The sequence below is a fragment of the Misgurnus anguillicaudatus genome, chromosome 17 (assembly GCF_027580225.2).
Source record: "Misgurnus anguillicaudatus chromosome 17, ASM2758022v2, whole genome shotgun sequence".
Lineage (NCBI taxonomy): Eukaryota > Metazoa > Chordata > Actinopteri > Cypriniformes > Cobitidae > Misgurnus > Misgurnus anguillicaudatus.
This window is the reverse complement of record NC_073353.2, coordinates 41334491-41360496: the sequence shown is the minus strand read 5'-3', so window position 1 is coordinate 41360496 and position 26006 is coordinate 41334491. Positions and strand designations below refer to the sequence as shown.

The window sequence follows — 26006 nt, the reverse complement described above, 5'->3', positions numbered from 1 at the left end:
AGCATCAGATGCTTCTTTATTGGTCCAGTCAATGGTTTAATAAGAGCATCTATTGGGCTGACTAGCACAGTCTCTCGCTTCACATTTCCAAAACATCTATGATTTACTTAGATTCTGTGTGTAGGCAACTCACCTTTATGTCTTTTGTCTGTCTAGGTTCAACCGTTGGAGAAATCATCGAATGCTCAGGTAGCAGTGAACATGGTCCTGAGGTTAAGGTGAGCCTTAATGCTTCTGCACCCCTCCTTCATACTTCTTTTATCCTGACTAAAAAGAGCACAAGCGTCTGAGGCGCTCAGGCATGTCGGCTATAAAGTGGCCTAATAGTTGGGCGTGCGGGAGGAACTGTGTGTCTTTTTAAATGATCTCTCTCAATCTCTCGCCTCACAAGAAAGTGCTCTGCATTTAATGGGATTTATCAATTGCATTTCTTTCAATCTGACTTTATGTCTGCATCCTCCTGCCCTATCCTCATTCAAATCCATGCTAGAGAAAGATCAGCAGCTCAGCAGGAAAGGGCCGTGCATGTCCGAAATACAGAAGTGACTGTTTGACAACAAATGACAGTCCTGTTATTTGAATATACACTTACCTAAAGGATTATTAGAAACACCTGTTGCATGCTTGCTGGTGCCAGATGGGCCGGTCTGAGTATTTCACAATCTGCTCAGTTACTGGGATTTTCACGCACAACCATTTCTAGGGTTTACAAAGAATGGTGTAAAAAGGGAAAAACATCCAGTATGTGGCAGTCCTGTGGGCGAAAATGTTATGTTGATGCTAGAGGCCAGAGGAGAATGAGCCGACTGATTCAAGCTGATAGAAGAGCAACTTTGACTGAAATAACCACTCGTTACAACCGAGGTATGCAGCAAAGCATTTGTGAAGCCACAACACGCACAACCTTGAGGCGGATGGACTGCAACAGCAGAAGATCCCACCGGGTACCACTCATCACCACTACAAATAGGAAAAAGAGGCTACAATTTGCACAAGCTCACCAAAATTGGACAGTTGAAGACTGAAAAATGTTGCCTGGTCTGATGAGTCTCGATTTCTGTTGAGACATTCAGATGGTAGAGTCAGAATTTGGCATAAACAGAATGAGAACATGGATCCATCATGCCTTGTTACCACTGTGCAGGCTGGTGGTGGTGGTGTAATGGTGTGGGGGATGTTTTCTTGGCACACTTTCGCCCCTTAGTGCCAATTAGGCATCGTTTAAATTCCACTGCCTACCTGAGCATTGTTTCTGACCATGTCCATCTCTTTATGACCACCATGTACTCATCTTCTGATGGCTACTTCCAGCAGGATAATGCAGCATGTCACAAAGCTTGAATCATTTCAAATTGGTTTCTTAACATGACAATGAGTTCACTGTACTAAAATGGCCCCCACAGTCACCAGATCTCAACCCAATAGAACATCTTTGGGATGGGGTGGAACGGAAGCTTTGTGCCCTCGATGTGCATCCCACAAATCTCCATCAACTGCAAGATGCTATCCTATCAATATGGGCCCACATTTCTAAAGAATGCTTTCAGCACCTCATTGAATCAATGCCACATAGAATTAAGGCAGTTCTGAAGGCGAAAGGGGGTCAAACACAGTATAAGTATGGTGTTCTTAATAATCCTTTAGGTGAGTGTAGACATGTATACTTCTCAACTTCATTTTGCACGAATGCTGAAAATGCTAGGAGTCACATTTAAAACAGATTATTACATTGAAATCTGTTTATCAATTGTCCTCTAACACCCTCAGTTCGACATGACAGAAGGTATGAGTTTCATCATTGAAACCTATAAATGGCATCGATTCCCTGCCAAAAACAGGATCCAAATCAAGCAAAGTGGACAGCTGAGTTTGATCCTTTATCACAGAGATGGAGAGACAGAGGTGAGGTAGCTGTGATAAACAGATGCAGATGAAGGGAGACAAATGGCTGGCATCCATTTGCGCGGTGTTGTCAGCAGTGAGAGCAGGTGTTCGGCTCATCGGCCAGATGAAGATAATGGGAGGGAAAGTGATGGGACAAACCTGTTTGTGTGCATGTTTGCTAAATGATTTTAAAAATGATTTCAATTAACTCGGCAAATAGTTCTCAATGTAAACATTCATGAACAAATAAATAAGAAGAGGGAGTGTAAGTCGCATGCAAACAGTGCGACTGAGGCTTATGTGTGCTTGACCCAATGATAATCTGAATATTTGGCTCAAATGTCCTCATTTGGCTAGGTGGTATAATAGGCTTGTTACGTTATTCCAGGTTGTTTTAGCACTGGCGCCAGACTCCTTTATTTGTTAATCTCTCCATCAAAATGTTTAAATGAGATGAAGAATTATAGCTGGGTAAAAATATTGATTTCCCAATCTTCAATTTAACCAAACAATATTAATTTGGGAAATACCTGAATCGATTTTTATGCTGTGTTCAGACCAGCCGCGGTAGAGATGTCAAGCGCGAGTGATTTCAATGTTAAGTCAATGTAAAGACGTGTTGAAGCGCATCTGGAGGTCTCGCATCGCGAATGAGGCGGTTAGCACGGTGCGGTAGACGCGATTTCGACTAGACCCGCGAATGGCGCAAATTGAGCATTGCCGGGGCAAACGCACGAGTTGAAAAATTTAACTTTGGGGGAAAAACGTGCCGCGTTAACCAATCAGGAGCTTGCTCTAGTAGTGACGTGATTACAGGAAGTGAGCGGAGTCGCAGAAGCCACTTCCATGACGTAAATTTCCATGTAAATGTCTCAATGACTAGAATTTCCCACGCGAATGAAGCGAGTAAACTCAAACTGTTCAAGCGGCAAACTAGGCGCAGTAGACGCAGTTTTGACACCTCAAACGCGGCTGGTGTGAACCCACTGTTAATTTTCATGTTTTACTTCATAGGATCAATATTGCCACCTTTTCACTTAAAATAAAAATAAGACTTAGCAGAATATTATGATAGCCAAAGAAAGCCAGCCCCGGAGAAATTAAAGTCTGATGCGTGGAAGTATTTCATGTTCAAATGCAATGATGATAAAGATGAGGTTGACAAAGTTTTTTGTATATCCAATGTCCAGACAAAGGCTTTATGGGCCTGCTTAGAAGGCCCGGGTTTGCAGACAAGCCTTAAGCTTAGTTCTAGAAGAAAATGCATGTTTGAGCTGTTTTAAATGACAACAACATGCCCTGACATATCTTTAAATATATATAAGTGCCGTTGGTTTGTCTCAAGATGCACTCCAGTAATGCTTTTTTCTGAACCCCTTGTTCAGACGGCCAGCAACTTTCTCGCTGTCTGCCTCCCGTCTCTTTTAATGAGGTGTTTCTAGATCTTGTTGTCATAAACAAATGAGTACCGTCCCTTCTCTACCATTGGTAGTCGCTCCCAAAAAATTTTCATCATTTGCACGAAGTTAAACTTTTCTTAACTTTCTCGCATGGCTGGACACGCCCATCCGGTTGTCAACGGTCACTTCGCTCGCTTCCATTGAAATGAATGAGATGGCGTCATTCTGCTACTGCTATTTGCTGGCGGTCTGAATGCGGCGAAGCATCGCATTCCTCATTCTAGATTATTTGCAGGATTTAACTTGAGTTGAATATTTTCAACTTGTGTAAAAAGATGCATTTGAGGTGAATAGAGCATGTTTTCGTGGCAATTAGGCCGCCCATTTTGTGTCATTCCCTTCGCCCACACGTGTTTGTGTCTATTCGCGTCTTTGCAGTCATTGACTTTGTATTAGGGTTGGGCGATGTCCCCATAAATTCGCAGTTGACGATGGTTACGTAAACCATCGCGATGGACGATGATATCGTTAGGTGGGGGGGTATTTTAATTTTTCGTTATTATTCGTTATTATATAATTATTAGAGCCCGACCGATTTATCGTTTTGCCGATTTTATCGGCCGATATGAGCATGTCGCAGATATATCTGTATCGGCGTATAAGCCGCAGATATGAAGCCGATATGAACGTCCCTTTCAAAAAACATTAAATGCTTTTGAAAGATGTAAGTACTTGTTTGGCCAGCAGAGCGCGCCCTATTGGTTGCTAATGGCGACCCAGGTCACTAACTGGAGTGACACCAGCCAATTCCCCGCCCCTTTCACTTCAGTCAGTTCAGGTGGCGGCAGTCACGCGGTTTCTTTACAACATTATACACCTGGTATTAAGACGCGCTTTGGTCGATTGGATTATGAGTGTGCGAGAGAGACACATTTCTGTTTACATTTGGTGTTTTTAATCCGTCGCTTTTGTCCACTTGCGAGTTGTTTAAAACGCAAGCGGAAGAAATGACGCGAGGCGGAGAAAGGACGCGCTTAAACTGACGCGCAGTCTGTGGGAGTACAGCTGCTTGTGTTGTTACTGAACATGCAATTGATTAAATAAGCTCGCGTAACTTTTCTCTCCGCCTCTTTTATTTAGCGAGAATGTAGACGCTTTAGTTTTATAAAAGTTTAAAGTCCCGACAGAACACTGTGGGTTCGTGTTATAAAAACGTTGTGCAGTACATTAAACATTAGCCTACATCATTATATTCTCAGTAAGTCAAGCATTGTCGTCTGAACGGTAAGTTTCTATTTAATTTGTGAAGTATAACTTACTGTAAAGCTAATAAACAATGACTTTATACGTTTCTATTTTTTTTAAATAAGCCCAATATAACATTATTCTCGTCAAAACTGACAATTATTTAAGTTATATGTATTTTGTTTTGTTTGTGTTTTAAAGTTATTTATAATAAGTCAAGTTTACTGTTTTGTGCACTTATATCAGAATCATTTTGGATAATATAGTTTATTGTTAACTTGTAAAACACACCTGACTATATTACATATCTTTATCACGTCATTTTAAGTGTTTGTTCACCACATTTGTGAGTGATGTGATCATTACAAAAAAGTATTTATATATATAGTATATTCTGTTAATGTATAGTGTATTCTATGTACAGTACTGTAGTAGTATAATATACTGTAGTATATGTGTACTGTACTATAATATGCACATAAAGAATATCGGCCGATATATCGTTATCGGTCTTTTTTTACTCCCTAATATCTGTATCGGCATCGGCCCCAAAAAATGCATATCGGTCGGGCTCTAATAATTATTATTCGTTATTTTACTTTATTACTTCCACTTAAAAAGAGTTGTGCACTTTTTATTTTAATATATATTTTACATAAATACTATTCTGTACTTAAAATCTATAATTTTGTTATTTTACTATCCCAACTAATGTCTCTTTCCTATAGGTTGCACATAAGGGGAAAAAGTAGCTTTAATCCACTGAAGAAGAGTTGTGCACTTTTAAGCACTTTTTAATCTCTTTACATAAATATTTTTTTCTATTTAAAAGCTATAATTTCGTTATTTTACTAACCCAACGACTCCTCCGCGCTTTCCAAATTTTGCATGTAAATATCTGTGCATATGTGCCACCAGTACTCCGTCAGAGAGCGGGTCTTCAGCACCGTGGGGAGCAGCCAGCACTTCAATCCGCAGCTTATTAAAACTAGACAAAGTGAACAGGGCCAGACACATCAAAATTTAAACATGGTCTGTGTATGTAAATCCCGCGTTTCGGTCGGAGTGTTGTTCCCATTTTCTTGTTCTTGACGTTCGCTGAATTCTGGGTTTATATCCTAATCTGCCGCTTCAGTGCAGTATAGCCTCAATGTAACAATGAGCACGATCTCCCGAGACACTACAATAGGCTACTAATAAATTATTAATATGGTCTGTTTTCTTGTACAAAATTAATTATTTTAAGATAAATGTACAACATGTAAAAAGACAAGATTCTAGCAATGTCAAGATTAGGGATGGGCATTTTCCAGGAACTTACTATTACCAGTAATTTACTATTACTTTTAATATTTAATTTTTCGAATATTTAAGCTCTTAAAGAACGAATATTCGTTTATTTAAATTATGTTAATTAAGACATGCGTGTTTTGTATTTTTCATTTTGTCATAATTTCACAGAAGGATTATAATTAGGAAATATCCACAACAAGCTAAACTTATATTCTGTATGTATATATATGTATGTATTTTTAAGTTGAAAACATTGTAAAATATATAACAACATTATATATTTTAAATTCTTCTTAAAAAATATCCTACAGAAAAAAATGCATTAAAACTTAATGCGGAGCGAAGTCTAGTCAAATCCTTAGTTTCAAGTCGGTCGTTAGTATTAATTCATTACTGTTTGATCTTACATACATTATATTATACCAAATATTATACACTAACAGTAACCCCAAATCTAAGCGAAGTTTGAGGACTTGTGAAGTTTAAAGTTTGAGGACTTGACAAAGTAGGCTATCATCATTTAAACCCTTAAACAGACTCCAAATAAGAGCCCGGAGCAAACGAAAAAACACATCTACATAACCGACTGCTCAGTCGCCATATAAATATCTTCTCAGTTTAGTTTGACATGTATTTGTGAATAAAGAAAACCGTATTTATCCTACCCGCTTCGGTGAAAGCCCGTTCTTCTGACTAGATACAATAATGCCGGTGCTGCGGAGAAAACTCTTCCTGATGAAGGTTATCCGATAAAAACAACAGACGGATTGAACAAGATTGAATATCTGTATTTAACATTATTTTGCAAATAACGTAAGCGACTCGATACCTTATTGTTGACTGTGCAAAGTTACTAACGTTAGCTTAATTTAACAACATTTCACAAAGACGGTGCTTTGCTTTAAACTGCCATGTGCAGTTATCCGGTTCATTTTCGAAAGAGCACCGCATATAATAAATGTTCTCCGTTTCATTTCGTTCTCCGTGTCTGTCTCCTTATTAACAAAATAAAGTAGACTTTATAACAGAAAGCTTACAAATCTCTCATGATGTGTTGATTCGGGCGGCGGAGAAGCACGTTTGAGCCCTCACTGAGCCAGTGGCCAAATACGGCGCGGACAAACCCGGAGATAAAAGGAAAAACTTAAATTCGTCTGCAATCTGCATTGCCAAACAATCAGAAATACATACAAATTAATGTTCATGTATATTTTACATTTAAGTCTGTAAAAGACAGTATAGATGAAGTGAAAAAGCATTAAATAAGTTGTTACCCTTTGGTGGCACATTAAAAACAAACAAACATTCGAATCGCATTTTTTAAATTCGAATTATTATTGCCATTCGAATATTCGAATATCCGTGCCCATCCCTAGTCAAGATCAAATGCCTGACAGGATATTTTCACAGACTAACACACGTCACGTCTCAGGCAGACTACAGTATTTAAAATAGCATATATGCATTAGTTATATTTTCTATTTAATTTATAGAGCAATTCACGCAAAGATATTAGGTTAACTATAGTCTATATAGTCTAGAAGAGAGTAAGTGTATGATGACTCGCAGCGGAGTGGGGAGGGGGCGTGGCATCACGATGGTGTCTCTCCATCGTGATGTCAGTCAACCATCACGATGGACGATGATATCCTCTATCGGCACAACCCTACTTTGTATGTAATTTACCTGTGCAAATCGTTGAATTTGCGTTTGGTGTGTATGCCCTATAAATCACATTTATAAAAGCGACTTAAATGTCCTAATTTAACAGGCGTAATCCTGGCTTAATCTAAGCCTTGTCTGTGACACCAGGCCTAAAAGTTTTATATTTTTAAATTAAATTCAATTGTTGCACGTTTACAATTTTTTTGCATTGTTCAGTTTGTACAGTTAAAGTTAATGTAAAGTGTTATTATTGCAAAATGAACATTTGTGATGAAACATTGATACAGAATCAATTCAAATCTAAATTATATAAGGGTCAGTGACAAAAACGGTTCGGCAAGATGAGAAATTCAAAACTCTTTATTAAAAACTTGTTTTAAAAGCATGCATAAGGTTTATTTCAATGCACATATTGCATATATTATGTTTTGCAATAAAAAAAATACATTTTCACAATTTTTATGAAAGTTAAGACTGAATGGACCTAAAAATGTCAAATGGTGTAACCGCCAATTGCACCAAAGAATGAGAAATATTAAATATTTTTTAATCCACCGTGATGGCATGTAAGCGTAATCATAAAAAAACATTCTAAAATATAATTTTCTAAAAATTATGTTAAAATGTATGTAAAAAAATCATATTACACTAAACTAGATAATTAATATTTTATTCCACATTTTTATGAATATATTTATATTTTCATAAATACAAGTTACACCAATTGACATTTTTGCAATTGCCCCCCAAATATTCTTTCAAAATGAAATAAAACCAGGAATTTTAGACTTGGTCCCCAAAAAAGAGAATGTATGCAAGTAATCTGCAAATTTATTTTGAAATTTTAACCCTTTCACATTTAATTGAACCAAACAGACACAAAATAATTAACGTCACGTCATTGACCAATAAACAAGTATCAAATCGAATCGCCAAATTGGTCACAATTTCCAGCCCTATGAAAAACTTTTCATTCTTTTTATTTGGCCTATCTAAACACATAAACCTTAATTTCAGTTGTATTTCAAACACATATCTATACTTTATATCTATAGAGATATTATACAGTATAGAATTTTTGCTTGAAATACAACTAAAATTAAGGTTCATGATTTATGGTGTTACTGTCAGTAAGAGTAAAGCTACACATACCCTGATATTGATTTATTAATATCAACGATAAAAACTACAGAGAAAATCAATTAAAGTATTTCCGCTAGAAATTTTGTCTGAATCCACAGAATAAAAGTATTAAAAAATAAATATAAAAGCTAACTTCGCTTTAATAATGAATGATGCTGCTCTGTTCACTGGTTAACCATCACAATATTGGCTTGTTTAACAAGAAAAGTTGTTTTGGTGCGTTTTCTGATAGTCTGATAGATTTTCCTTTAAAATCTCTGAAAACTGTAAGAAGTGTAGAAAATAGAAGTCTATAAATCTGGGCTTTATTGCGATTCAACTGGCAGACAGAAAAATATCTTTGTTGGATAAGATAATAAGAGATGTGTAGAGACGCTGAGAGCGTGAGGGATCTTCAGGAGAGGATGAGTTTTCACATATTGCTTTGAATTTAAATTCGCTTCATTTTTCGATACCTTGCGAGTTAACCTCAAGCTGTGAGACTAATGCTCATTTATGAAATGGATATCGTTAAGTCAGGATATTAAATGATCAAGGCGTGTTTGAAGATATTGTTAAATGTTGATAAACTCGCACCTGTGACCACATGTTGTAGTGCGATCCAAGTTGGCACTTCTATTTGTGACCATAAACAGCCTACAGTTATGATAATAAATGATATTATTGTTCAGAGCCGTGCAATACAGCAGGATATTGAATTTCCAATATGAATTTGTCTGGTTAGGGTTTGTTCAAATCTACAGTAAGCTTTACCCTGCTGCATTTAATTCAGCACAAACGACTTATACAGGCTCCATTTAGACTTTTAAATGCAGTTTTGTTTTCATTTAGTTTATAGATGCGGTTTTTGCAAACACTGTTCTTTCATTGAAATGCACCTTTGAACATTGAGAATTAATTACAGTTGCCTGATTTATTGAAAACATTTGGCCACAAGAGATGATGCATTACAGTGATATTAAGATGTAGTCCTACAGTAAGAACACCTCTTTCCTGTTGTATTATCACACATTTTATGGTTTTATTGTAGTGGCTGACCATTTTCTTTTTGAATTATGATATAAATTACCAGCAAATATGGCATGCAAAAAGCAACCACACACTCTTAAAACGAATGTGTTAAATTAACACATCTTGTGTCTAGTTAAGGACAACACACCTAGTGTGTTGTCCTTAATTTAACACATCTCTGTGTTATTTTTAGAACAACACACTTTGTGTTGTTTTAACACATCTTGTGTTGTCCCTTTTATTTATATGAACTCTAAATCAGCACGAAATGACACATAATGTGTTAAAATTAACACATCCTGGATGTGTTAATTTTAACACATGGCTTTGTGTTAAACTAGTGTGTTAGACGCGCTGCGTTAACCAATCAGGAGACACTTATTCAAAATGGAGGAATGACTGATATTTCGCAGCAATTTAGCTTCAAATGCTTTACTTTGTAAAGCGAAATTGACAGGCGAATGCATTAAAAATGTTCAAACTGCAAACTAGATGCGGTAGACGTAACTTTTAATGCTCTATACGCGTTTGGTGGGAACGCAAGATTAAAGGGATAGTTCACCAAAAACAGTTATCATTTTCTCATCCTCTTGTTGTTCTAAACCTGTATGAATTTTTTTTCTAATGAACACAAAAGAAGATTTGTGACCCGTCACGGAAACCAGTGACACAAGTCGGCGGCACAACTTTCGAGATAATGAGAAAGAAAGTTTGGTGATTTTCGTTTTTTTGCAGAATCTGTTAGTTGAGATCACGAAGAAGCCTCTACATGTTTGAAATAGCAGTTTTTGTATATTTAAAAGTGTACATTTTGCGGTTAAAATCGCCTTGTTTTTCCGGAGATGGGGGACACCATTGTCTATGTGTATTTACATACTGGATAAGCGGCTTTTGTTTGTTTCGTTTTTGCCCCTGCCCCCCAAGGGAACAGCGTAACTACTTAATAGGGATAGTTCATCCAAACATGAAAATAATGTCATTAATGACTCACCCATATGTCGTTCTAAACTCAGAAGGCCTCCGTTCATCTTCAGAACACAGTTTAAGATGTTTTAACGTTAGATTTAGTCCGAGAGCTTTCTGTCCCTCCATTGAAAATCTATGTATAGTTTCCATGTCCAGAAAGGTAATAAAAACATTATCAAAGTAGACCATGTGACATCAGTGGGTCAGTTAGAATGTGTTGAAGCATCCAAAATACATTTAGGTCCAAAAATACCAAAAAATTTGATAAATGATGGTAAGCACACAGCTTATTTCAACCATTGACTTCCATAGTAAGAAAACAAATATAATGGAAGTATTGTGATAAATGATAAAGAAGATATTTTGATAAATGATGGTAAGCACACAGCTGATTGTCCCCATTGATCTCCATAGTAGGAAAACAAATATTATGGAAGTATTGTGATAAATGATGAAGAAGATATTTTGATAAATGATGGTAAGCAAGGAAGCTGATTGAGACACAGCCATAGCTTATTGGTGGAGCGTTACATTACCAGTGCAAGGTTGCGGGTTCGATCCAAAAGAACAACATACTGAAAATAGTTTACCTTGAATGCACTGCGATGGCTAAAAGTGCCAAATGTGTTAAGAATGATGTAATGGTCTCGACACATCAGGTTGAGATATAAAGCTGGATTTTACACAGAGGAACTGAGATTGTGAATCATCCCAAGAGGGACATTGTGTTTTTGTGACTGAGTGATTTTCTCATTGACTGCAATGAGCAGACATGCAGTAGAGCTTAATGTATGGGATTTAGATTTGCTTTTGAATGATACAACATGCTGCATGTATATATATTATTCATGTAAATAAGTCCCAACGTCTCTTTTTCTTTCATGCAGATAAAGCAGTATTATTTAAGATAGCAGTAGAGTTTATTTTTTCTGCATCAGAAGCTGGACTGTGTTACACGGTCTGGGTTGATGTGATAAAGGGATCGCCTGACTCCCTATACCTCATTTAAATGGATAGTTCACCCAAAAATCATCATTTACTCTACCTCATGTTGTTTCTTTATAGTGTTGAACACAAAAGAAGATATTTTGATAAATGAAGGTTATCGCTTAGACTCCCTATCTAGTACACAACGTATTAAAACAGGCCAAGTGGAAGAAGCTCCATTTGTAATGCAATGTCTTTTTTTGACATGTCAATGACTGCTCTTAGTTTTCCTTGCGATTGTCTGTCATTACTCTTTCTGCCACCTGACTCATAGATTCATCTTCTGTACACAATAAACTACAGAAAACATATTGCATACAAATAAGTAGCACTGGCTTGGTGTCAGGCTAAGAGTTTCTTTACTGTAAATTGATCTAAAAAAGCAAAACAATATAGAAACTTGTATTTTTAAGTTTATATGTAAGGCAGTTTCAGCTAAAATATGCAATGCATGGGTGTTTTCGAGTACAACAACATGGCTCCTTTTATAAGACTATTGACTGTTTTATAGTCACCCTATAGTTGATACTTTTAATTGCTTAAAACTCATATTTGACTATTAAAATTACATTTTAAATGGTTTTCCTCTGAAAATAATTTCTTTCCAGCTAAAAATTATTGCAAGAAATATCGAAAGTACAGAAAGCGCCCAAACATGGTTGTCGCAATACACTTATGCAGTGGTTTGCAATAATTAAATGATGTTAATACATCAAAAAGTTATTTATAAAACGGCCCGTTCTGGTTCTTCATTCTGATTGGTTGAAACACGTTCTAAGCCGTGACAAAAAATTTTTTGTACTTCAAATTTTTCTTGAATTTAGTGTTTAATAAAAATGTTCAAGATTTTTTGCTTACCCCATTGGCAGATTTTTTTGCCTGTTTTATGCACAAAATCACTTAAATTTGATATTTTTCGTCTAGAAACTAGCCTTTGCTAGTTTGCTCATCAAGAAAATACATCTTGATTTAAGAATTTTTAGATATTTTTATTGAAAACAAGACAAAAATACTACGAATTTTTTTCTTGCACACAGCCTGATATATTCTCTCACCCCTCTCTCCAATTCACATCTTTGTAGGTCAAATTTGTTTCTCTGGTCATTATAATAATTATAATAGATCAATTAGAGCCCTTTTCCAGAAGGATATTGTTTCGAGACCAAACGTAATTTTGTTTTGGAATCAATTTGTAAGTGATGTTGACTGGAAAAAAGTCTGGCTTCTGCCCAATCGCTATCTCTTAACAAACAAAGTTAAAGAAGTATCTTTTAAAGGGACATTTCACCCATTTGCATTAATCTTTGTATAGTTAGAACCCCAGTCATGTTTTTGAATGGTCGTGCATAATTTTCAAAGTTGCCGCTGAGACAGGAGAAATACAGATTTCAGTGTTGCACTTCCTTCTTTCAATGATGTAAAAATCATCATTTTGCATCATTGAAAGAAGGAAGTGCTATATCTTTGTTGAGGGGGTGAGACTACAAACACTCTTTTTCTCTGTCAAACAGGCACCAAATTCGAAATGTATGTTACATTTTGACTACAAACATGATGCACTTTCAATAAAGATTAATATTTCTATGGGTGAAATGCTCCTTTAAACTCCTTCACAGAATATATCCGGCTAAACATTATTTAACCAAATTTAAAAAAGATATAGATGAAATATGTAGCTTTTGTAAGCAGAAACCAGAGACAGCTATTCATTTATTTTGGCATTTTCCTCATGTATCTCTTTTCTGGCAAAATGTACTTAATTTTATTATTGACAATGTTGAAGAAAGTTTTACTTTACAGTGGAAAGATGTTCTTTTAGGTATTACTGATAAACAGACCCACACTTATTTTAACAATTTCTTTATTTTCATGGCAAAATTTCACATGCACAAGTGTAAAATATCAGGGGAAAAAAACATGTTTTATTGCTTTTAAAAATGAAGTAAAGTGTTATATTGATTCGATATTGCCCTCAAAAAACCGTAAAGCTATCCATATTTTACAAGTATGTACTCTTTTCAAAGTCTTTTTATAATATTGTTTGTATTTGATACCACCCCCTAGCACTTGAAATGTTACTTGAGCAGTTTCATTGTGTTGTATTTACACCAATTGTTTTGCTTTTATTTTCTTAACAAGTGTAGCGCTGTCATTTTTTGTCAGATTCAAACAAATTATCGTTTTAAAGATTTTTTTATATTGAATATCAAAATATAAATAACTAATTTTTGAACATTTGCTTATTCTGACTCATTTTGCCAGTACGGGTATAAGCAACATCAAAACCTTGATTTTCACTTCGACTGCTAATGTCCACTTGCTCCCAATGGCAGAGAGATTTTGAGTCTTCTTCTCTTCGAATAATTGCAACCAGTTGACTTTCTGCAGAACATCTCTCACATTTGAAGGCATAGTTGAGCCAATATAATGGCGCCATGGGAGCGTTTCAGTTCTTTCATATGTGCACTTTTCACACACACGTTTAATCAGCTAGTACAGTAGTGTTGTTATCTGGCTTGCTGACTGTGAATGCTTTTCCCCTGTCACTCGTCTTAGGTCACACTCAATGGTTTTAGGTGAGCTCTGCCAGTTCCCATTAGCCAACAATGTGGAGTTTGGCCGATCATCTCTGACAGTCTTTGTTCAAAAATACGATACAGAGATTCAGAAGCAACTCAAAGCTCTTTATTCACAGCGGGTGTGTAAAGGTCCTTTCAAGGGAAAAGACAGCATTAGATTTGATGCTCTGTGCTGAGTCCTGCTTGTAAATGGTGAATTACATTAAGTTGTGTTTCACAGTTGTGGATGTAGCAGCTTAGCTGGTTTTTATTTGTGACAGTAGCTTGTGTCAAACACTCCAGGCTTTTAACTCAGTGTGGTCATGGTACAAAGCGGCGAAACAAGATGAAATGAGCTGCTCTTTAAAAGCAAAGTGTTTTATTTGTTTAATGTTGAAATACTTTCTTCTATCTCAGATTAATCTGTAACTATAAGCGCAATTTATTATCTTACATGTACTTACGTTTACATTTGGCAAACATCGTTTTTTGACGACTCTTGCATAAAACGATTCTCAGATCTAATATTCATATCTAAACCTATTGATTTTTGAGTGTATCGTCATCTCTACTAAAATATTATGTCCGGTTTTCAGCCCCTTTAGACCAGATAAAGCAGAAAAAGAGTGCAAGCTCATTAACTCATTCGCCGCCAGCGAAAAGTTGCCTGCCAGCATTTTTTGGTAATTTTCACATATATCAACAAATATATCATATGAAGAACAGACCCTCTGCTTTTAAACAAACAATAAACAAACAAACAAAACTGGAAAAAAATGTTTCATCCTATCTATATTTTTTCTCTGCTTATAAACTCTTAAATATGGGTATTTTTTGTTAAAAATATTTTTTTGCAAAAAGCTGAAATAATTGCATTTTGTGAAGTAATTTTTTTAGAGATCAGATTCAGAACGATTATTAAAACATACACAGAGTTTAAAATTAGTAAAAAAAATATTCAGTTTCTTTATAAATTGGGTAAGTGCCATCTAGTGGACAATCGCGGTATTTTTTTAGGCAAATGTTTTCTCTTATAGTCTACTCATTTTCAATATTAAAATATGTTATTACCTTAACTAAGAATTGTTGATACATCCCTCTATCATCTGTGTGCGTGCACGTAAGCGCTGGAGCGCGCTGCGACGCTTCGATAGCATTTAGCTTAGCCCCATTCATTCAATGGTACCATTTAGAGATAAAGTTAGAAGTGACCAAACACATCAACGTTTTTCCTATTTAAGACGAGTAGTTATACGAGCAAGTTTGGTGGTACAAAATAAAACGTAGCGCTTTTCTAAGCGAATTTAAAAGAGGAACTATATTTTATGGCGTAATAGGAGGGAGTACTTCGAGTTGCCTGAAAAGTCCGCTACCCTTCTCCCTCTCATAATGGGAGAGGGAGGGTGTTACTGCGCCGAGTCGAAGTACTCCCAAAAGTGCTATTACGCCATAAAATATAGTTCCTCTTTTAAATTCGCTTAGAAACGCGCTACGTTTTATTTTGTACCACCAAACTTGCTCGTATAACTACTCGTCTTAAATAGGAAAAACATTGATGTGTTTGGTCACTTCTAACTTTATCTCTAAATGGTACCAGTGAATGAATGGGGCTAAGCTAAATGCTATCGAAGCGTCGCAGCGCGCTCCAGCGCTTACGTGCACGCACACAGATGATAGAGGGATGTATCAACAATTCTTAGTTAAGGTAATAACATATTTTAATATTGAAAATGAGTAGACTATTCCTTTAATCAGTCCTTCCAGAAAAACGCTGAGTTTTGTTGTGATTGTTGCGGGCAAAAATCCTTGATTTTGCGGCACGTTTTCTTAAAAAATGCAATGGAATATGCGGGATATTTATGCAACTTATGCAATGGAATTGCGGGAATTTGCGAAAATTGCGGAACTTGCAAAAGCTGCAATGATGTTCACGTCACATAATCACGTCACTTCATAACGTTCCCATAGCAACAGAGGAACCGGCTGGCCTTATGTGAAGTAAATGCAACATTTTTTAACTTTCTGCTAATATGTATGTGACTTTTTGCTACGAAAATGTGGGGATTATAAAATCATGCAAGCCCCGCATATTTGGTGTGCGGAAATCTGTAATTAATGCGGCGAAAGTGCGTCGTATTTGAAAAAAATGCGGCCCCATATAAATATGCGGACTTTGGCTGATTATGCAATAAATTGTGCGATCGCACAATCGCGTTTTTCTGGAGGGACTGCTTAATTAATATCGAGGAAAGAGTTAAAGCTGCTTAACTTAACAGGTTAAAAAAATTGAAAAACCTGGGTCGGATCGGACTCGGGTCTAATTTTGTCTGGTTTGCCTGGTGTCGGGTTTTTCGTTAAAAAAATATTTATGCACGTCAAGTTATTTGGGTCAATTAGGGTCGGGTTCATTTCTTTGGACATTGGTGGGCAGAGCTAGCGTAAATAGCATTTGCCAGCAAGGGACGCTATTTGCACTTAGTGTTAAAAAGACACTCTGTCTATTGCCTAAATTCTGTTTTAGGACCATACTTTTTTTTTTGCAATATTTGTATTGATCAAACGATATTTATTTATACATTTATCTAATTTTGTTGTGGTACTAAATGCTTTTTTTATTTAAAAGGTTTTTGTAATTTTTATTGATTTCAGTAAATTAGCATTATTTTAATGTTTTACATTATTACAATAAGATTGTAAGTTAATTTTTTTTAATTAACACAAAAGCAATTATAAAAAACACTACCTTTACAACACAAGTGTGTTTAATACATTTTTCTTTTTGTTCCTGCCATTGACGAGATAATTTGTCAATTAAAAGAAAACGCTTCCCTGCGAATGACGAGTATTTCTGGCAATCCGTAATACTGCTATTATCCACCAGGTGGCATCCGCAACCTATACAACCCAGAAGTATTGCCCTAGAGCAAACAACTGTATGTCCGTGTATGTTTTGCGGATCGCTCTGAATCTGATGTCTATCAAAAGTCCTTCACAAAAAAGCAATTATCTGAGCTTTTTGCAAGAAACCTACCCATATTTGAGAGTTAATAAACAGAGAACAAATAAGAGTTTTTTTTAAAGCAGAGGGTCTGTTTTTTTCATTTGATATATGTGTGTTTATATATTTTAAAGAACAACATCTCCGAGAAGGCACTAAACTTTTTTGAAAATGATGAAAAATGCTGGCGCTGGGGGGCAACTTTAAAAATCGCTGGCGGGAAAAGAGTTAAAATGTTTTAAAAGGCAGCCTATAATATCTTAAGTCTGTCTTCATATTTTGTGTTGACATACTATCCATGAATATTCATAAAGGATTTCATGAGATTCATAATTAAGATTCACCCAGTATTTCTTCATCATACAGTACAGTAGAGATGCTCAGAAAAACAAAGTGGTGTTTTTGTGATACGCAAGTCAACCTGTGAATGATCAGGGCAAGTATTTTAAACACACGTCAGCTAAACATATTTCTGCCATCACTTGGTTAAAGGCTGTTTCTTGTGAGATTAGCTAGAGGAAAACCTGAGACCATCATGACCAGAGGAGAAAAGCAGCAGGGCCACGGAGCAAAAAATCACCTTTAGCTAACCAAAGACAAGCGTCCAGCACAAGATTTATTTCTTACCCTCCAGCTCTCTCACGATTTACTGGCTGGATAACAATGTTAGGCCAAACACAAGCAGCCCAAAGATTGGCGGGGTCGAGTTCAAGCAGTGTGCCTGTGTGTTGTGCGCTTCGAATGTCGCTGCTTCTAAGTTTGAGCACTTGACCTCAGAAATCTGTCAAAACAACGACAGTAAGAAAATGGCTGTGAGCTGACTCTATGTGCTGTGTTAGGTCATAGACGTTGGCGACGACTCTTTCTGACTCTGAGAGACCCTCAGTTAATATTTAAAGTGCCACAGGACTCAAAATTAACTATTAAAGGACTCGATGCACACATGCAAGATAGTTCGTAGAAAAACACATTCATTTTAAAGGTGCAGTGTGTAATTTTTAGAAGGATCTCTTGACAGAAATGCAGTATAATATACATACCTATATTATCAGGGGTGTATAAAGACCTTTCATAATGAACTGTTATGTGTTTATTACCTTAGAAAGAGACATTTTTATCTACATACACTGGGGGTCCCTTTACATGGAAGTCGCCATTTTGTGCCCCATTTTTCTACAGAAGCCCTTAACGGACACATTTTGTTGTCTCCGACGATGACATGTTTGTCCGGTGGTGGCTACCGTAGCTTCTCAATGTGTTTCAAAAGCGAGGGGTGAGCAGTGAACTAAGCCGTTGGTTGCAATTCGCAACCTCACCACTAGATGTCGCTAAAATGTACACACTGCACCTTTAAATGACCCGAGGCGGCTAATATTATAAATGACCCGTCTCCGAGGCACACGTGAAACTTGGTTCCAAATCCTCTCGTGGTTTTTGGATCTAAGTGGACCCGTGAAGACCTCTAAATAGAGCTACAGGAACAATGATACAGGGTCATTTTTGCTCACGATATCTGGGTCATTTTGTCACCACGATGTATAAAAATGGGTTGGATAGAACCTTTTAGAAAGAACCAGCGCACTCCAATTTAATTTTTTTGAATATATCACACCCCTACACACGGTTTACTAGCTCCGTGACTGATTAATCGCTGCTGGCATGGTAGTTTAGCTTTTTAAAATCCTTTTTAGTCTTGAAAGTCCACCGTGTCATTGATAACCCACCCTGCATCGTAATGTAAAATCAGCTATATAAACCTCCTCTTAAATTTGGTGTTAGCCTAGAGTAAGATCATATTTCTTCAGCGATCAGTTAAGTGACCTACTTGAGAAGGGGTGGGCGAGGTGCGGAGGGTGGTGAGCCACATCACTGATGGTGATTGCTGTCATTATAATCCAGCACTAGAGAAAATGAGGCTAATGCAAGTGTCAATCTGCTCAATAAGTCCACCGGGCTCGATAGCCCAGCTAGAGTTGTAATAGCAGTAAAGCGGGTGACACGCGTACAGTATAATCTGGAGTGTTGACCTCACCTTGCATGCATAATAGCGTTATCAGTGCTTTTGTTATAGATGTTCACTTTGTGTTGAAAACAGAAACAGACGTTCTGTATCAAAGTCACACAGCAACTTTACGTTATGAAGTCGTTTGTCTGTTCTTTTGCGTAATACCCGGAGAGATCAAGTCTTTGACATTTTCTTGGCCGGTGCATTCGGTCCGGGACACTGCTCTCTCTCATTACACCAAACACTTTCGTGTTAATGGGTCAGTGGTGAAACAGCTACCGTAATATAATGAGAATGAGGTTAGGACACAGCTTCATTCTCCATTTTTTATGAGATTTGAAGGTCAAAGTGAAGGTTGTGTTTCATAACCATCAATTAGCTTGAGACAAGATTTATTGGGCGGTACATTTAAGTACGTTGAGGGCGTAATCACGCGTAATTGACTGTCAGTGAGATGCAGTAAAGGGCTTCATCCCACACTTTATTATTGTCGTTTTTTTAATCTGCAAACTATCCTCTTTAAATATTTAATAAATAATAAATCTGAAATTAGAAGGATGGATATCATAAACTTTTATCCATGTCACATTCCACTCCAAAATTAAAAGGAAACTCACCATGTTTTGTAACAGATCGAATATTAAAAAACTAAAACAGGCCTTATTTACTTATTTAAACAAAAATTCATTTTATTTATTGTCTCTTGGACCCTTTTTACGGCTGGTATTAAGATGTGTTTTGGTCGATCGGATCACAAGTATACAAGAGAGACACGTTTCTATTCATACCTGTTTTTTTCTCATTTTTGATCACTTCTGTCCTGATGACTTTGAGAGGATGGTTTATGTGCTAGTCATTAAAACCCAAGCTGGAGACCGGGTTGGCGCTCACTAATAATAAGTCAAAGTCCGCTGCTTGTGTTTTAAAGGGATAGTTTGGCCAAAAATGATATTAAACCCATGATTTACTCACCCCGAAGCCGTCCGAGATGCATATGTCCATCGTTTTTCAGAAAAACACATTTTCAGTTATTTTAGAAAATGTTTTCATCTTCAAGCTGCTAAACAGTAAAGTTACGGGGTCCAGCTCCTTCAATTCCAAAAAATGTGCATATATCCTTCTCCAAAGAAATCCAAACGGCTCCAGGATGATAAACAAAGGTCTTCTGAGGGTGATCCGTTCGGTGTTGTTGTAGAAATATCCATATTTAAAACTTTATAAACGAAAATAACTAGCTTCCGGTAGCGCCACCATCTTAGTCGCGTCCGCATTCAAGATTCAATTCAATTTTTTTTTTATATAGCCCTTTTCACAATTGTTAATTGTTTCAAAGCATCTTTACATAAATAGATGTAGGGGAAAACACAGAATAATCGATAGATGATATAAGAAGCAGAATAAGGGGCTAATCACACCAAAAGCCCTTTAAACGCTTGGAAACGCAAGACGCGACACACTGTCTTTTTTAAAAAAGAGCAGTGCGACGCGGCTTTTTATATTGCTAAGCAACCACCGAGTCAGCTGTCTTGTCAATCAAATATTGAAGCGTGAGCGCTCTTTTGCTGTTAACTGTCATATTAGCAGAAACTTTAAAAAGAGGGCGCTTGCTCTGACCTTGTTTGATGGTGAGAGGTGCACAAACACGCAGGAGAGAGTAAGCGAGTGAGTCCGGTTCTTCAAAGCAACTGTAAACTTTCCTCACCACAACGTAAGGCCCGCCTCTCCCCTCATTCGATTGGACAATGGAAAGACGTGAATGACGTCGGGCGCTTTTTCCGCTGTCAGAGCTCCTTCAAAACGCGTGCGCGGCAGGCAGCAAAAAAACGCAAGGCGCTCGGCGCACTTAAACTGCGCGCAAACACACCCTGCCCATAAAATATCATTCAAAAAAGGTGCCTGCAACTGCCATAAACGCTTTTGGTGTGATTGGCCCCTAAAGCAGCTAAGAATGAACCGTACAAGCGAGCAGAGTAATAATGTAACGTATACAGGACGTTATATATCCACTCCGCTCAGATCCAGACAGGCTAACTATTGCGGCATAAGTATATTACCCAGATGAGTTATGTGAATGCTTTGTTCTGGACAAATACAGGTACATTTACTTGAGATTTTATGTGATTGCTTTGTATGAGAGCGTATGAGAAGATAAGAGCGTATGCTGTTTACAGAGGTTTCTCTGCTGTTGCCCTGTGCCCACACCCTCCACATTTGTCATACATCACTAAGAAAAGTGCATACACTATGCTGATACTCTCTCTAAGATGGCACTACCTTCTTTGGGGAAGGATATATGCAGATTTTTTGGGCTTGAAGGAGATGGACCCCGTAACTTTACTGTTTAGCAGCTGTAAGATATAAGACATTTTCTAAAATAACTGAAAATGTGATCATCTGAAAAACGATGGACATATGCATCTTGGATGGCTTCGGGGTGAGTAAATCATGGGTTTAATATCATTTTTGACCGAAGTATCCCTTTAAGTAAACATGCTGCACAACATTTTGTACATATATATGTAATATATGTAAGACATATATGTATATATGTATCAGAATAATGGATTAAATACACTTTCAGCAGAGCAGCCACTTTAGTTTTATCAATGAAAGCCTAAAGACCGCACTGAACACTGTGGGTTCGCTCTAGAAGTCAGAACTGATGTAAAACCACTGCGCTCGGTACATCGTATTAGATAAATAGGCGGAGAGTAAGAGACCGCTTGAGCATACAAAAAAGCAATCCGGTCGAATGCGTTTTTGACTGCCTCTGAATGTGTTTGAAAGTGGATGAGCTCAAAGCGATTTACATCCCATTTACACCTGTATGTAGCATCATCCACTTAGGATCCTATTAGGGCTGCCACAATGATTAAATAACCGTCTTATCGCGATTGTTTGACCTCGTTGCGATGTTTTCAGATCACCGCAATGATTGCACATCTCTTTAAAAAACACAAGGGGGAGCTGCAGCGCCTGTATAAATGAGAGAGTATCTGAAGGTGCTTTAAAGAATAGTCTACTCATTTTCAATATTAAAATATGTTATTACCTTAACTAAGAATTGTTGATACATCCCTCTATCATCTGTGTGCGTGCACGTAAGCGCTGGAGCGCGCTGCGACGCTTCGATAGCATTTAGCTTAGCCCCATTCATTCAATGGTACCATTTAGAGATAAAGTTAGAAGTGACCAAACACATCAACGTTTTTCCTATTTAAGACGAGTAGTTATACGAGCAAGTTTGGTGGTACAAAATAAAATGTAGCGCTTTTCTAAGCGGATTTAAAAGAGGAACTATATTTTATGGCGTAATAGCACTTTTGGGAGTACTTCGACTCGGCGCAGTAATGGCGCATTCACACGGGGCGTAAGCGTTAACGCTTAACGGAAGGCTTGTCTGAAGCGTGGCCAACAGCCAATCACAGTGGTCGCTACACATGCTCCGTTCTTCCATAAACGTAATTGGCTGGCTCTGTCTAGGTAATTTGCATAAGGCGATCTGATTGGCTGACGCATGCGTTGCCGCTTGAAAAGTTGAGAAATGTTCAACTTCTGCCGCAAGCAACGGCACTGACGCGGCGCCGACAGATCCACAATTCAGTTCGGCAACGCATAACGTCACCCATTAAAAGTGAATGGGAAGCGTTAACGCTGACGCCCCGTGTGAATGCGCCGTAACACCCTCCCTCTCCCATTATGAGAGGGAGAAGGGGAGCGGACTTTTCAGGCGAGTCAAAGTACTCACAAAAGTGCTATTACGCCATAAAATATAGTTACTCTTTTAAATCTGCTTAGAAAAGCGATACGTTTTATTTTGTACCACCAAACTTGCTCTTATAACTACTCGTGTTGAATAGGAAAAACGTTGATGTGTTTGGTCACTTCTAACTTTATCTCTAAATGGTACCATTGAATGAATGGGGCTAAGCTAAATGCTATCGAAGTGTCCCAGCGCGCTCCAGCGCTTACGTGCACGCACACAGATGATAGAGGGATGTATCAACAATTCTTAGTTAAGGTAATAACATATTTTAATATTGAAAATGAGTAGACTATTCCTTTAAAGAAATGCTGCAAAACTTTGATACATTTCCAGAACAGCAATTCCAAATTTAGGGAAGTGAATGATGCTGTTCTTAAGGGTCTGTAAGGAATTGATTTTTTTGCAGGCACTACAAACATGTGGTCCAGTACTAATATGACCTTATTTTTATTGCACTTTTATTTTCAGTTATTTTTCAGACACTTTATTGTATTTATTTCTTATAAAGAATTTTCAGTTTTTAAAAGATATATTGATTAAATAATTACTTTTAAATATATGTTATGAGACAATTAACCATCATAATCGTCACAATTTATTAAACAATTAATGTCAGTGAAATGTCATATTCGTGACAGCTTAGATCCTATAGACTCCTTAATCGCCTACGTCACTGTGACGTCACCGCTCTAGCTGGAGGCAAAACATAAAGAAGAACTGATAGCAGGCGCACTAAAAGTTAATTTACAAAAATAGCTGTCACAGTCCGCAGAATCAGTGACTGTACATATTCGGACAGTTCTAAACCACCTTCTGCATCCATGTTTAATAAATCCCTACTAAAATGTGCTAGCTTACGCTTGTCAACATTGTCTCCGCGGCTCTTTTTGCTTCCAGCTAAGCCCCGCCCACACTGAGACGTTGCAATGTTTACAGACTTTTAAGGGGTCTATTGTCCAAAGCACATCTTAATATCAGGTGTAACCACAGGCCATGGTTTTGGAGTGAAATATGACCTACAGGTGATAATTAAATGGCAAGATGTTTGTGATAAAAGTGCACGGCCTGTTTGACACAGATTCCAAGTGATGGTGAGAATTTCATCTCTCGTAACTGTAGCAGCATTTTCTCTTTTCTGAATGACTGCAGGTGGGTGAATGTAGCATGTGCATATTATTCGTGTCGTGTCCATAGCCTTTCCTCCTGCATTTGTAAATTTTATGAGGTTGTCAGACCTTGTTGCAGAAGAAGAACAGACTGTTTGATGTTGGAAAGAACAAAGTGAAGGTCTGACTCAGATCTTACTGAATACACACGGGTGATTTATCATAAACATTAGAAAGGAGAAACTGAGCATAACCCGAGTAAAGGTGAAAGTCTCTTAATCTATCCCACATCACTTTTAAGGAATAATTATTATAATGCTGGGTACACACTGAAACATAATCAGGCTGATTTCCCCCCTTTTGACCATCCTAGCTATGTCCCGATTATCTTGATGGTTCTACAGATTACCTTATCAGATCCCTTAGTGTAGGGTGTGTTAAGAGTATCCAAACCTGATCAAAAAAACATCGGAGCTGCACCGATCACGAAACGTAAATATTATTTTTTTTTAATATTTACGATCAGAAATCCTGATATGTGGGGGGGGAACCCCGAGGACAAATGTAAGCATGCTCTTGAGATTATCACGTGAAATTAAACAATATCAGAAACCTTTTTTTTTTTTTGTAAATGAGCATTTTTGATGAAGGCAAAAGAACATATTTTAATAAATGATGGTAAGCTGTCGTAACCATTGACTTCCATAGTAGGAAAACAAATGAAAAGTTTGGTTCCAAAACACAATAAATCCATTTTGACAAATTTCGGTAAAAACGTGTTTTCTATACCAAGAAAGTGACAAGATAAAAACTACTATTTTCTGTTACAAACTTTCAGCATCTTTAGGTTATAATGACATTAAAAATTCAAATCCATAATTGATTTTCAAAGATTTATTATAAAAATCTTTTTTTTCCACAAAATGCTATAAATCTATTGAATCAATATATAAATGTGCATTCATCTTTGCCATGTTATATTCATTTAGTTGACTAGTGGTATACAATGATTAAACATTAATGGGATTAACCAAAACACTTACTTTGTCATATTAAGATCACTGTCATTGCTGCTGTCACCCTTGGGACGTCGTCGCTGAACTTTTTTGACAATGATCAGCTATAAAATGTTTTGGTCCTGCTGGATTTGCGTTGACTTCGCATAAAATAATGAAAAGTTTTTCATAGGATCCTCTGGGGTCAGTGTGTTAGCATGACAGAAGCTTGATGCTGTCGGCAGAACAAGCAACAGCCGGCATTTTTCATTCGCCCAAGTGCCTCTCACGTAAATTATTAGATTTTGATGTCTTACGTTTCTTTCCCGTTACAGAAAACCACCACAGGTTTATCAATGCCATTAAAAGTATTATTTTGTTTTTATTGTTTGTTGATCATGAAGTACAAAGTAGATGAGGAAAACTAGGATTCTGTGTGTATTCAACACACCGTCATTATTGTTTACAATGTGTTGAATGGTGCGCTGTGATTGGTTGAGCGAATTTATTGCATTCTGCAGAGAAGGAGGAGTGCCGTTTGTCACATTTTGGGAAAAAGGGGAAAAAAGATGACAGAATAAAATGGCGGATATTGGATTTTGCTTAAAATTAAGAATTTACTTTTTAATACTAACCAGATACAATACTGATTTTGGCAGTAACTCGTATTTTTTTAATGGCATTTATCGCGTTTTGGAACCAAACTCTTCAAATATTATTAAAGTATTGTGATACATTTAAAAATGCAAACAGTTGATTGTACCCATTGAATTCCATCGTATTTATTTTTCTACTTAAATTTTTCCTGCTTACAATCATTAATCAAAATATCTTCTTTTGTGTTCATGCAAAAAAAGAAATTCATACAGGTTTACATCAACATGAGGATGAGAAAATGATTTTGAAAATGACAGAATTTTAATTTTTGGGTGAACAATTAACTCATTCACCGCCATTGACGAGTTATCTCGTCATTTATGAGTT

The 26006-nt window shown here is 37.0% G+C and overlaps 1 protein-coding gene across 3 annotated transcripts in view; it reads left to right on the top strand.

Annotated features, from left to right (window-relative positions):
- Positions 1–26006, top strand: part of stk39 (serine threonine kinase 39) — a 137898-nt gene that overhangs the window by 84091 nt on the left and 27801 nt on the right. For all 3 annotated transcript variants that reach the window (XM_055215240.2, XM_055215241.2, XM_055215239.2), the window contains one exon: positions 157–218. In XM_055215240.2, the coding sequence (XP_055071215.2) occupies positions 157–218 (62 nt within the window). The remainder of the gene's footprint in view (positions 1–156; positions 219–26006) is intronic.